Source organism: Eschrichtius robustus, chromosome 12 (assembly GCF_028021215.1).
Source record: "Eschrichtius robustus isolate mEscRob2 chromosome 12, mEscRob2.pri, whole genome shotgun sequence".
NCBI lineage: Eukaryota > Metazoa > Chordata > Mammalia > Artiodactyla > Eschrichtiidae > Eschrichtius > Eschrichtius robustus.
In genome coordinates this window covers 39,845,992-39,859,186 of record NC_090835.1, presented here as the reverse complement: position 1 = coordinate 39,859,186, position 13,195 = coordinate 39,845,992, and the positions used below count along the sequence as shown (strand labels likewise).

At 58.9% G+C, this 13,195-nt stretch overlaps 1 protein-coding gene across 7 annotated transcripts in view; it reads right to left on the bottom strand.

Annotated features, from left to right (window-relative positions):
- Nucleotides 1–13,195, bottom strand: part of LOC137773952 (cadherin EGF LAG seven-pass G-type receptor 3) — a 39,720-nt gene that overhangs the window by 8,439 nt on the left and 18,086 nt on the right. For 2 of the 7 annotated variants that reach the window (XM_068559061.1, XM_068559063.1), the window contains exons 27-35: nt 12,545–12,624; nt 11,883–12,006; nt 11,331–11,447; nt 11,078–11,226; nt 10,692–10,807; nt 10,230–10,388; nt 9,483–9,683; nt 7,801–8,689; nt 4,846–6,161 (exon numbers count right to left, since the gene is read on the bottom strand). In XM_068559061.1, coding sequence (XP_068415162.1) covers nt 6,134–6,161; nt 7,801–8,689; nt 9,483–9,683; nt 10,230–10,388; nt 10,692–10,807; nt 11,078–11,226; nt 11,331–11,447; nt 11,883–12,006; nt 12,545–12,624 — 1,863 coding nt within the window. In that variant the 3' untranslated portion in view covers nt 4,846–6,133. Of the gene's footprint in view, nt 1–327; nt 439–678; nt 819–900; nt 1,060–2,227; nt 2,352–2,923; nt 3,008–4,845; nt 6,162–7,800; nt 8,690–9,482; nt 9,684–10,229; nt 10,389–10,691; nt 10,808–11,077; nt 11,227–11,330; nt 11,448–11,882; nt 12,007–12,544; nt 12,625–13,195 lie in introns of those variants that run through there. The other 5 variants (XM_068559066.1, XM_068559067.1, XM_068559068.1 and 2 more) reach the window with 4 other exon arrangements.

Below are 13,195 nucleotides of genomic sequence, written 5' to 3'. Positions count from 1 at the left end.
TGTGTCCACTGGCTCAGGACCACTCCCCCTGTGAAAAGTGGAATGGGGAAGGGGACATGGCCTGCCTCAGGCTCTCAGGTCTATGCCAAGTCTGGGCCCCTTGAGTTGCTTCACCCACCCATATCCTCCTGGGCCAGGGCCTCTAGGTAATCTGAATCTGTCTCCACGGTCAGAGGCCCAGTCCTGCCTGGAATGACTCTTGGGCCAGTCTCCCACTGGCCTGGCATCAATGCCTCCCTCCCTCTTCCCTGCGTTTCCTTGCCCTGCTCAGCCCTCCCTCACCCTGTCCTCCGTGGGGAATGTGGGCATCCTCCTGGCTCCACTCACCCACGGAGATGTGCCGGGAAGTGCCGAACAGGAAATAGATAAAGACAGGATAGAAGGAGCTGTAGAGGCCAAACACGGGGGGCAGTCCAGCCAGGAGGGCATAGGCCAGGCCTGGAGGTGGAATGGTAGCAATGTAGACTTGGAGGCCAGGGTCTTGAAAGGATGAGGAAATCCCAGCCCTGGGTCATGCGCCATAGTTGCAGGGGCAGGGGTCATGCTTCTGGCTCTTGGCGGAGGGGTGGGGGGAGGCGGGGGCAGGCAGTGGTTCACAGATTACAGGCCAGGGCCTTGAAGGGTCGGGGTCACCATCCAAGGGTTGAGGGGACAGTCTCAAGGTCAAGGGTGGCTCACCCTGTGGTAGCTGCATAATGGCCACACTCAGGCCAGACAACAAGTCACCCAGAAGCCAATCACGCACAGGATACTGGGGTAGCCAGGCCAAAACTGGGAAGTACTGGAGCAGAAGGGCTTGGGCCCGAGCATGGGAGCACCTGGGGACACAAGGGTAGGTATCACAGACAGGGGCTACCTGAGTCCTGCCAGTGCCCCCAGTACCCCCCACCTCAGCCTCACCGAAACCAGGTTCGCCACTGGAGGGTCCCAGTTGCTGAGCTCCGGCTCCCCAGCTCCTCCAGCTGTTCTTGGTTCAGCAGTGGCCGCTCCACATGGTAATCTCGCCTCCTCAGCTCCATTGCCTGCGTTGTGGACAGCAGTGCCTGTGTGTCCCTCTGTCTGGGTGGTGAGGCCAGAGACACAGTGAGGGCACTCCTGGCCCAACCTCCCCTAGACCTCCACCTGGGACCACAGAGTCGCCCACCTGACTTTTCTAGATCCCAAGATCTAGGTAGGTCCAACCCCCCAGCTGGCTCCTGCAGGCCCTATGCCCAGGCCCAGGCAGGGGCAGTACCTGAACTTTGGCTGGTGGAAGACTCTTGCTGGGCCAAAGTCCCCCACAAAGAGGCAGCAGGATGAACACAAGCCACACTTCAGTCCAGCCCTGAGTGTTCACCAATCTAGGTTCCAGGCTGACTGTCCCTCCCAGCCCCCTCCTCCCAGCCCCAACTCTTCTCCAGCCAATCCCAGTCCAGTCCGAGTCCTTATCCAGCTGCCCCACGAGCCCAGCGCATGCTGTCTGAGAGCACACGCAAGGAAGGAATCCAGCAAACCAGGCAAGTCTCTCTTCACATGAGAAGCCTCTACGAGAAGGAAAGTGTTGGGGCTAAGATTGCCCCCAGGCCTCCAGCCACAGGGTCCAGGTTGTAGACCTGGACAAGCTCAGGCCTAATCTGGGAAAGCCAGGGGATGGCTCTCACCGGGAGGGAGAGTTTTCCCCCTGGAAAGAGAAGTCCCCATTTCAAGGGGGGACAATCTCACCTGGGAATAGATCTCCGGGAGGATCTCGCCTAAGGAGAAGCTCTCACCTGACAGGAAAGTTTTCACCAGCTAGGTAAGTTCTGTCCTGGGGTGAATCTCTGATCTGCCCAGTGGCTACCACCTGATTAAGGGAAACGATCTCACTTGGGAATAGGAGATCTGGGGGGGAAGGGGGGCAGTTCTTACCTGGGGGAAGCTGTCTCAAAAACAGTTCTCACTTGGGAATAGGAGCTCTTGGAGGGGGGAGCGCTTACCTGGGGGAAAGATTTCACTAGCAGGGAAAGTTTTCACCTGCCAAGAAAGTTCTGATCTGGAGGGTATTCTCACCTAAGGGAAGCTCTGACCTGGGGGAGCTTCCCACCTGTAATGGGAGAAAACTCTCACCTGGGAATGGATCTCAGAGGGGGGAATCTTACCTGGAGGGAAGCTCTCCCCTGCTGGGAAAGGCTTCACCTGTCAGGAAAGTTCTGATCTGTGAGAAGCTCTGACCTACGGTGAGGTTCCCACCCGAGGGTCAGGAGCTCACCTGGAAAGGGCCCCTAACCTGGATGTCCCCGTTGGAGGATGCAGTGGAATGGGTGCGAGGACGATCCTCAGAGACTCTTGGCATTGCCGGCTCACAGAGATCTTCGAGCCCCGTGGCCCCTCCTCTGTGAGTCACTCGAGGTCTTTTAAGGGCTCCCACTCCCGCCACCCCTCCCCCTCCCCCTCCCCCCCGTCGAACCCCTGCTTGGAGGGAGGGGTTTAGATCCTTGACCCCTCCCTCTAGGAGGGCCCAGCGGCCAGAAGGGCCGGAGCGCACAATCCCGGACCAGTTGGATCCCTGGGTGGACCCAGGCCCCAGCTACGGACACTCTTGCAGCCACGTCCCGGGCCCAAACGCGCCGTACCGGCGCACCTCCTGGGCTGGGGCTCCTCCGCACACAGCCGCCGGGAGGCGGCCCCCGGCTAGCCCTCGGACGGCGCTCGAGCGGCTTTCCGCACAGCCCGCAGGGGCTGGGGTCGCGCCGGCTCCCGCCCCATCCCTCGCTACGGTTGGGCAGCCGCCTGCAGAAAATCGACAAAGCGGTAAACCGAGGCGCGGCAGGCGGGAAATGCCTGATCCGGACTCGGCGGTACCCTTTCCGAGCTAACCCAAGCCGGGCGCCTGCTCGGGGGCCAAGGGGTGGCCCGCGCCTCGCGGACTCGAACACTGGGAACCGGGGCCGCGCCCTGCACTCACCCCGGCGCTTCCGACAGCCCCATGGCGGGTGGGCAAACCGAGAGGCGGTAGTCCCCACAGCTCGAGCGAGAGGCCGCAGCGGCCCGAAAGGCGGGGCCGGGACGGGGGCGAAGCCTGAGGCGCGCTCCCAGGGGCCAATCCCCGGGCAGGACGGGGAAGGCTTGGGCCAGTCAGCGTGCCGGGGCGGAGCCTAAGGGGCGGTCTCCTGGATCCGCGAACCCTGAGGAGGGAGATTTAACTCCTTCCTCCCCATGAGCCTTGACTTGTGCTCCCCCTCGTGGCCCGCCTAGCTCTCCTCCCTGAGCCGGTTGTTATCGCAGAAGTGGAACTAAGGACCCGAGCTGGCCTGGCCGTAGCCGCGGCCCCAGGTCCCTGAGTAGGGTGGAGCCGATACCACCAGGTCCCGGCTTCTTGCGGAGGGTCCCCGCGGGACGCGGAGCAGGATGTCTAGGGTTGCGGTTGGTGACCAGAGCCTTAATCTCTCCGTGGGGTATCCGGGTCCATGGGACCTCTCATGCCTCCAGTTGAGGGCGCCACCCTCACTCAGGCCTTCCCCCTGAGACCTGGCATGTCTCTGAGACCGAAGGGGCTCAAAGGCCTCCCTTCAACGCTGGGCACGCAGACCTTAAAGGCTGCGAGGTTCCCCTCCCCCGCACATAACACTGGCCCGGCAACAGGCCCGTTCTGCCTGAGTTCTTGAGGAACGCGGTGTCCTGGCAGCTCCAAGTCTGAGAGGCTGGCCGGGGGTCAGTGCTGTCAACGGGCTGAGGGCAGTTCCTAGGGTCGGTTTGAAGGCCAGGGCAAATGCCAGGTCAGAGCTGCAGGCCCTGCGGACTGAGGAAGCCATCATGTTGCTGCCTTGACCAGGCCTTACTCTCAGCACCTGTGCTCATACTTCAGGCCCAACCTCAAGGCGAAGGGACAGAATTCAGGATGAAAGAGAAAGAAACCTGGTCCAAATCTCCAATGAAATGAGATAAAAATAGCCGAATATTCTTGGGGAGGGGGGAGGGGCAGTGCTCAGATTTCTCCCAAAGGTCAGCCCAGCCTGAATCATTCATAGCCACCCTCCTACCCCCCACCCCCAAACAGAATGAGGCAATAACCATTTTCTATAGAAGTTTATTCCCAAAACAGAGCGCGGCTTCACGGAACAATTTACACAGACAGGAAAAGGAGCCACTGGGCTGGGGGGGGGTGGGACCCTCAGAGAGGGGCATCTACAGAACCTAGGACATAGCAAGGACAGCCCCCTCTCCCCACAGCAGGCCCCTCAACTCTTCAAGGGCTGGGGTCACTCTGGGTAAGGAGAGCTGGGGTCCTGGCTGGCGGGATTTGGCACCAGTCAGTAAAGTAGAATTTTTAATCTCCTTGGAAACTGCCTCCCAAGAGTATGCATGAAGGAGGTGGGTGTCTTCAGGGACTCTCCACAACCCTGCATGGCCACTGTTCCCAGTGGGAAGAGGATGCCTACTCTCGAGGCCTTCTGGGCCTGCTGTTCAGCAGGGGACTCAGGGCTGACCTTTGGCCTGGGAGGGCTAGGGGTTAGAAACCCCTCAAGATGGGCTTCCCTGGTGGCTCAGTGGTCGAGAATCTGCCTGCTAATGCAGGGGACACGGGTTCGTGCCCTGGTCTGGGAAGATCCCACATGCCGCGGAGCAACTAGGCCCATGAGCCACAACTACTGAGCCTGCGCGTCTGGAGCCTGTGCTCCGCAACAAGAGAGGCCGCGACGGTGAGAGGCCCGCGCACCGCGATGAAGAGCGCCCCCGCTTGCCGCAACTAGAGAAAGCCCTAGCACAGAAACGAAGACCCAACATAGCAATCAATCAATCAATAAATCTTTAAAAAAAAAAAAAAAAAAAAATTGCTATACAGAACATCTTTTAAAAAAAAAAAAAAAAAAAAAAAAAGAAACCCCTCAAGATGGCCAGGCTCAGGGTCCTCACAGGTGGGTCCTCCAAGCCCCTCTCCCACTTTACTTTTCACTTGTAAACGAAGGGAAAAAAACATTCTCAACTGTAAACAAAGTGTAAAAGTTCAAAGTTTTAAATTGTAAACAAAGTTGAAGAATGTTTTAAGTCTTGACCTGTAAACAAAGTAACAAAATTTAAAAGTCCCCAGTTCTGGACATCAGACAAAGTAATAAAAGTGAGAGTTTGTGAACAGGGTCCTAACAGTCATTTTTCCCTTTACAAGGGAATAAAGGAGGGATGGAAGAGTCACTTCCTGCAGCCCGGGTGCCTAGGGCCAGGGAGGCTCCTGTAAACATGGGAGGCAGTGGCACCTACATTCTGAGTCTTTAATTCCCTTGTTTTTGCTCCCCTTGCTCCCCCTCCTACCCCAGCCTTCAGAATAAATTCTAGCAGGGGGCAGTGTCAGGGAATTAAATGGCACCACAGACAACTTTTGTTCACAGCAGAGGCAGGGGCTGTGACCCCTCCATCCACCCTCTGCAGGAATGTCTGAATAGAGGCCTGAGCCCCTCCCCACGGGAGAAAGGGAAGCCTTGATCTGTAAACATGACATCTGCTGCTCCACCAACGCTCCACAGCATCAGTCCTGGGTCATAAGGCAGTAAGTGGCAGGGACTCCACATAACACACACATCCACGGGGAGGGGCGGCATGAGCGAGCCCCTGTGAGGAGGTCAGAGGACCCCAGTTTCCAAGACCAACCCCCAGTCCCAAAAGTTTGGCCTGTGGGACATCCAAGAAAAAGCAAAGACTAATTCTGCACTTTGGGCCCTGACAATATTCAGATCAACCGGGGAATGGGGCGGGGGGAGCATTTACCCCTCCTGTCTGAATCCACCCCAGTAAGATGAGAGGAAAGAACAATTAAATTGCCAGGGACCCAAATGGGGCAAAACTCTGCACCTCTTTCCCTCTGTTCCCCTCCCCCTCCCAGCCCAGCCTCAGAACCCCGGGAGGCAGAAAAGCTGAAAAATAACATAAGCATATTTCTCTGGTTACAAAGGTACAAAACGTATAAAAGTCCTCCCTTCAGCTCCCTCATTCCGTGCACCTGTTACACGCTTGCTCACATGCTCACAGACGGGCATGGGCAGCCAGCACTGCAGCAACAGAGAGAGCTGGGGGGCGGGGGTATAGGAGGCTGCCATGGGGTCAGCCCCCAACTCCTGGAGTCTCTTCTGTTAGCCCAAATCCTCCACCGCCCTCGGCTGGTCCTCATCTGCACGTCTGCCCCTCAGGAGTGACCCTCACTTCTGGGAACTCTGCAGAGATGAATGTGGAGATCGAAGGTGGTTGCTGAGAGTCAGGTGCCTCTGGACTCCCCCACCAAACCGGACCTGGGCCACCTCCCCCATCACCTTCGCCTCTCAGTCCCTAGCGTGCTTATGCCCATTCTGGGGTTCTCAGAGCCCTTCACCCATTCTGGACCCCCAGACTCTCCAGCAAGGCCCCTTGGCTGGCCACCTATGCCTTTCCTCTAAGCACTTAGTGAGCACCTACTATGTACAGACTCTGCTAAGCACCTGACAGATTTTGTCTCAAAAATCTCCACACGGGGCTTCCCTGGTAGTGTAGTGGTTGAGAATCTGCCTGCCAATGCAGGGGACACGGGTTCGAGCCCTGGTCTGGGAAGATCCCACATGCCGCAGAGCAACTAGGCCCATGAGCCACAACTACTGAGCCGGCGCGTCTGGAGCCTGTGCTCCGCAACAAGAGAGGCCGCGATAGTGAGAGGCCCGTGCACCGCGATGAAGAGTGGCCCCCGCTTGCCACAACAAGAGAAAGCCCTCGCACAGAAACGAAGACCCAACACAGCCAAAAAAAAAAAAAAAAAATCTCCACACCTCAAAGAGTTTGCTACCATAGACATACTTTGCAGATGAGGAAACTGAAGCTCAGAGAGGTCAAGTGTGAGCCCAGAGCCTGAACCACTGCTCAGTTACCCCAGCCCTCCCCCAACAGTCGGACCCTAAGGCTAGGCTGCAGGAGGACCCAGGTGGTGCTCACAGCTCCCTCTCATCCCCACCTCAGCATCCTTCCAGAGCCCTGGGTACCAGGCCCCAAAATCTCCTGCCCCTCTCTCCTTCCTGTCTTCTCCCCCATCTCTGCTCAGGTTTTTTGTTGGTCTCCTGCCCCAATCCCAGGGTCTCCTTCCCTCCACCTACAGAAAGCCTTCTCTCACCCTACAGACCTCCACAGAGCCTGACCTAGCTGTTCCTCCTTCTTAAAACTCAACTCTGCTTTTGGCTTCCAAGACCTGGTAATTCCTGGTTCCTCCCCACTCCGTCTCTGACTCTTGTACCCAGCTGCTTCCCAGGTATGTCTGCCATCCCCTACTCTGAGATGCACCGGGTCCCAACTCAATTCCTGTGTGTCCCACCCCACAGTGCCCACAGGCAGGAGGAACTTAACATTGACTGAAGGAGTAGGTGAATGAATGATTTACTCTCAAAGTAAGTTCTTCAGCCTGGCATGTAAGGCACCTACATCCTGGCACTACTTCTGGTCCCTCCTTATCCCATACTACACCCTAAGCAAAGCCTCCCAAGCAAAGCCTCCTCACCTCCCTGCCCCTTCCACATACCAGGCTACCTCCCGCTTCTAGGCCTTGGCTCCTGCCTTCCCCCCTCCACTAGCTCAAGCCCTTTGGAAGGCACCTCACTCTCCTCCTTAGTCCAGGAGGTGCAGGCCCCAGTCATACAGCCAGCAAGTTCTTGCTAATCACCCCATTTGCTGCCAGATTTCTGCCCTCAGGCTGTGGTGCCCTGGCTGCGCAGTGCCTGGGGTAGCCGACGCTCTCTGCCAAACCCCACCCCATTCTGTGGCAGAATACAGGGCACGGTGCATGGGAGGTTGCCCTAAACTGATGGGGGTCTGAGCAGGTGGCCAGACCCTGCTTACTCTGAGTCAGGTGACAGCTCCGAGATGCTGTGGGATGTGGCAGAGCGTGGCGTGGAGGGCCCAAGCGCAGAGGCTGTGGCAGAAAGTGTGGCGGTGGTATGAGGGCCCGAGGGTGTGCTTGAGGACTGCACGGCGGAGGAGAGAGCTGAGGAGTTGAAGGAGGCGAGGATGGAGGAGAGAATGTCCAGCTGTTCTGTGGAGGGGCCGTGGCTAGGGCCACTGGCTGGGTCTCCCCTAACTCTGAGCAGCTGCGGGGGTGGCCCAAGGCCTTCTCGCGAGGGGTGCCGGCTAGGCACGTGGTCCAGCCGCTCCCCTGAGTTTGAGCTCCTGGACAGAGAGTCCAGGGGCCGGGATGGCAAGAGGGGGTCCCTTGAGAGTTGCCGCTGGGGAGACAGGGGCAGAGGTGGGGGCTGTGGGTCAAGGTCCCGGGCACCATGGGGCGGGGGCAACGTGCTCAACCACTCGCAGGGCGCCCCTAGGTCCAGAGCATCGCGTGACCCAAAGCGGCCAGCCACGGCACCAGGGTAGTCCCTGGGTGGCTGCCTCCGTGGTAGGGTGCTGCCCCGATCCCTGGGCTCCAGGCGGCCTGGCACGGCATCCAGGCGTTCCTGGGAACCTGGCCGACTCAGGGGACGCAAAACAGGGGCAGGGGCCTCCTCCAGTCGTTCACGGCTCAGCTGCCGCCTGAGGAGCAAGTCCAGCTGTTCTCGGGAGGAGTAGCGGCTGGCTGGCTGCGAAAGGCTGCCAGTGCCCCCTCCAGCATAGATGCGACCATAGGAGGCAGCTGGTACAGCACGGTGACCCAAGGTGGCTGCACGGCACCAGGACAATTCAGGGGTGCCCCGGGTCTGTGGCACCAGCGGGTACTGCAATCGGTTCTTCAGGATGCCTGTGGGAGGAACAAACGGGGGACAGTGTGTGTATGGGGGCCAGGAACTCCCTGGGTCTAGGGATGCAGCAGCCTCTGGAATCCCTGTGACACAGGGTTGGGGGCAGAAACCCTCTGGGGAGGGGGTACAGAGGCCGTTCCTGGGAATCCCAGAGAGGCTGCGGGATAGGGGTAAGAGTGAGGCAGTAATCCCTGGGGTCAGGACAGAGGCAGTCCCCGTGGTGCAGGGGTAGGGGCAAACCTCTCCCCAAGGTCAGAGGAGGGGCAGCCTGCAGGTCCTGGTAATGCAGGCCAGGGTCAAAGAGGCAGGAATCCCCAGGGTTGGGGCAAGAGCAGTCCCTGGGGTCCCTGTGATGCAGGGGTGAAGGGAGAAACCCCTTGAGTTGGGACAGGGACAACCCCTTGGGGTCCCTGTAAAGCAGGATAAGGTGGCAGAAACCTTCCAGGTTAGAGCAAAAGTTCTGAGATCTGGGGCAGAGCAGCCCCTATGGTCCCTGCAAAGCAGACTGGGGTTGGGGGAGGGGGAGGAATCCCCTGGGTTGAGGCAGGAGTGGCCTCTGGGGTCTCCGTGGTGCAGGCCAGGGTATGCGGGGCAGGCAATTCTCAGGTCAGGATGAGGCAGTCCCCTGGGACTGTGAAGCAGCGTAGAGGAACAGAAACCCCCATAACAGAGCGAGAGAAGCTCTCAGGATCCCTGTGAGGCTATTTGGATTAGGAGGATGAAATCCCCTGGCTCAGGGCATGGGCAGTCCCCAGGGTCCTTGAGGCACAGGCCAAAGTCAGGGATCCATACCTTTTCTCTGGCGCTGGGCCCGACCCAAGGAGGTTTCATCTCCACTGGTCAGGGCCAGGTCCGGCTGGTTGTTGTTGGCTGCGTCCTTGCTGGTGTCCAGTCCCAAGCGCCTTTCAGAGCCCCAGGTCTGCAGAGCACAGGGAGCAGCCTCACATTCCCCCAGGGCTGGCCAGTAGGACAAGAGATCATTGCCATCCACATCTGTGGAGCCAGGGCAGATAACAGGAGTCACCCCAGTGACTCACAACCCCTGTGATCCAGACTCAGTGGCTCCCTAACCCTAATGACTCCTGAAATCTGGGTCTTTCTCATGGAGCAGAGGTAGGAATAGGAGAGTGTGTCTCAGAGATCAATGGAATCATCCAGTGAGGGCGATACTGATAAGCTCCCCCTACTCTTGACTGGAGGTGGATAGAGCCTGGAGGTGGGGGAACCTGACGGCTGAGGGGTCAGGAAGACCAGGCTGAACCACAGCCCTCAGGGAAGAGGAGGGGCTGGAGAGATGACATGTCACCCTGTAACATCCCTGACCTTGTTCTTCTGTTGCCTGGGCCACTCCTGGGTCTCTAGCCAGCAGAACTCTGCTGGGAGGCTGGATGGGGAGAGGTATGTGGGGGCCCAGTGATGACCCCAGGTTCCCAATAAGTCGGTCCCAGGAATCTTCAGGGGATAGCAGGCTTTCTGAGTCACACCAAATGGAATATGGGGTATCTCTTGGTCGCCCATGGGGTCAGAGGGCCCCATCACCTTTGGGGTGTGTAAGGAGCCTCTCACTCTGGGCTGCCCGGCGGAGTGGACGCTGGAAACGCCCCCGCGTCCGGCCATTGTCCTCACTTTCTGAGGATGGGATGGACAGACTTCTCTCCTCCTCCAAGGACAGGTCACTGTCAGAGTCAGAGTCTGCGCCTGGAGTTGGGAGATCAGGAGGAAGACACAGTGGTGGCCAGGGGAGGTGAGGGACTTGGGGGTCTTGAGGAAGGCTATGGCAAGGGGGCTGGGGCCTTGGGGAGAGAGCTTGGAGTAGGGGTAGGGACAGAAGGGCTGGGACTTGCCAGGAGAACCAGGCCTGGGCGGGTAGATGCTTCCTGGGGCCGTGACCTCGGGGGAGCTCACCCCAGCATAGTCAGCTGCTGCTCCCAATTTGGGGCAGAAGAATGAGGAATGGGGGAGAGACCCTCTACCTCCCTCCTCCCTGGGCCAGGCTCCCACCTCCACCAGCACCTCGATGGAACATGGCCACATCCAGGTCAGTGGGGCCAGCGTGAGCCTGGAGGCCGTGGTCAGTGTGGTCGGCAGCCGAGCCATGTCGAACCAGGACATTGTCCCTGGAAATGCAGGAGCCCCCCCATCAAAGAGGGATGTGATGGGGTGCTTTGGAGGCAGGTGTGTCCGTGAGTAAACAGTCAGGTGCATGTGGAACGGCTCTGAAGGCACCCCTGGGTGTGTGGCAGGAGGTATCTGGGGCAGAGGCGGCAGCAGAGGCCCAGATGGCCGAGATGGGTGGACCCACCCCGAGGACCTGGTAATGCCAACCCCTGGTAAAGTGGGGCTGGTCTGAGCTGTGTGCCCCGTCACGAGGAGGCCCCTCCCCTCACCTGAGGTAGCTGCGGCCCCGCTGGCTGTCTTGGTCCTGGGTCCGGCCAGAGCGGGCACTGCTCACTGAGGAGATGGTGGAGGCGCCGAGAGTGATGCGGATGAGGCCGCTCTCCTCGAAGAGGGCCGTGTTGTTGTAGGCCCCGGGGCCCTGGGGAGGTGGTGAGGACAGGAGTGTGAGCCAGCCTGGAGAAGCCTCAAACCCTGGCCTCCCGGGGCCCCCACCCTGACTCCCTGGCCCTGAGAGCCCCTCACCGTCCCAGGCGCTGGCCTGGCCTCCTCGGGCGCTGCCTTCCTGCCCAGACAGGCTGGTGTCCAGGCAGCCCGAGCATCTGTGTTCAGGACACAGAAGAGTAGCAGCACTGCCAGGCCCTGCGGGTCAGCAAGGATCATTGAGGGGATAGTAAAGGTCAGTGAGAGGTCAGAAATGAGGCAGAGGTCAGAGTAGGGCCACAAGGGGGTCAGCTAGGGCTGGTGTAAGTCACTGTGGGTCAGCAAGTGGGATCGGTCATTGCAGATTAGAGTGAGGCAGTGAGAAGCCCAAGGGGGGACCCAGTAAGGGAATCAGGGAAAGTCAGCAGAGGCAGTGAGAGGTCAGAGTGGCATGAGTGACCGGGGTCAGTGAAGGTCAATGTGGACCAGCAAGCGGCCAGGAGCCTCAGCACTGGTGAAGGTCAATCCAGGATCAGCAGTCGTCTGGTGTCAGTCATCAGGTGGGAGTCAGCTCTAGGCCTGGGGTCAAGGCCCTGGGCCCCACCCTACTGAAGCCCCACCTGGTCCAGGGTGAGGGAGGGGCACCAGAGTTACCTGGAGCCCACAGAGTCCGGCGTGGAGGTAGTGGAAGGCCAGGATGCTGTGGCTGACCGCCAGGAGGCCAAAGAGCCAGGAGGCACTGACCAGTAGAAGGAGCAGAAATGAGCTGCGAAGGGTCCTGCCGCGGGAACGTGAAAGGATACAGGACATGTGTGGGTCACACAGGGCTCACACGGGAGACATGGGAGGACACGCAGGGTCACGAAGAGGACACACAGGGGACGTGGAGGGAAGGAAACTCCCACAGAAACATGGAGGTCTCAGGAGGGCACTAGGGGAGTCTGGAGGTCACAGAAAGAACCAGGAGAGTACTCAGGGAACCATGAGGGGACATGGGGAAAGCAGACTGGAAGCGGGGGGTGGGGCATAAGAGAAAGCATGGAAGGTAGGTGGAAATGCACGGGGCAAAGGGCAAAGTGAGCCACCCAGGCCTTGGGAGATACTGGAGAGACAGCAGGGCACAGACAGACCTGTGGGGCCAGAGTAAGGCAAGGGTGCCAGAGAGGGACTGCAGGCCAGGGCAGATGTGACTTCATCCCCCTACCCAGAATCTGGGGCCCAGCCTGCACCAGGGACGCTCTGGGAACCCCCAAACCCCACCCAGGAGAGGGCTGCCATTCTGAGAATCCCCCACTTCCTCCAGCCAGCCAACTCACAACGCAGAGGTCTTCTTGGCCTCCCGCTGTCCAGTGGAGCAGGATGTTCGGGCAGCAAGGAGAAACATGGTCCCATTCATCTGGACCCGTGGCCAGACATGTGGAACAGGGGCAGGGCAGAGAGAGACAGAGATAGTGAGAGAGACAGAGAGACAGGGACAGAGAGACACTAAGACTCACAGAGAGAGAGGCAGAACCAGTGAGAAACATACGCAGACACACAGACACACAGACACACACACACACACACACATACAAAATACATAGATCAAAAACAAAGAGAAACAGAAGAGGGGGACTTCCCTGGTGGCGCAGTGGTTAAGACTCCGTGCTCCCAATGCAGGGGGCCTGGGTTCAATCCCTGATCAGAGAACTAGATCCTACATGCATGCCACAACTAAGAGTTAGCATGCCACAACTAAGGAGCCGGCGAGCCAAAATGAAGGAGCCTGCTAGCCGCAACTAAGGAGCCCATGTGCCACAACTAAAGGAGCCGGGGAGCTGCAACTAAGGAGCCCGCCTGCTGCAACTAAGACCCAGTGCAAATAAACAAATATATTTAAAAAAAAAAAAAAGAAACAGAGGAGCTTAGAATCATAGAAAAAGTCAGAGATAGGGAACCAGAGAGGGACTGAAAGATGGAGGTGGAGA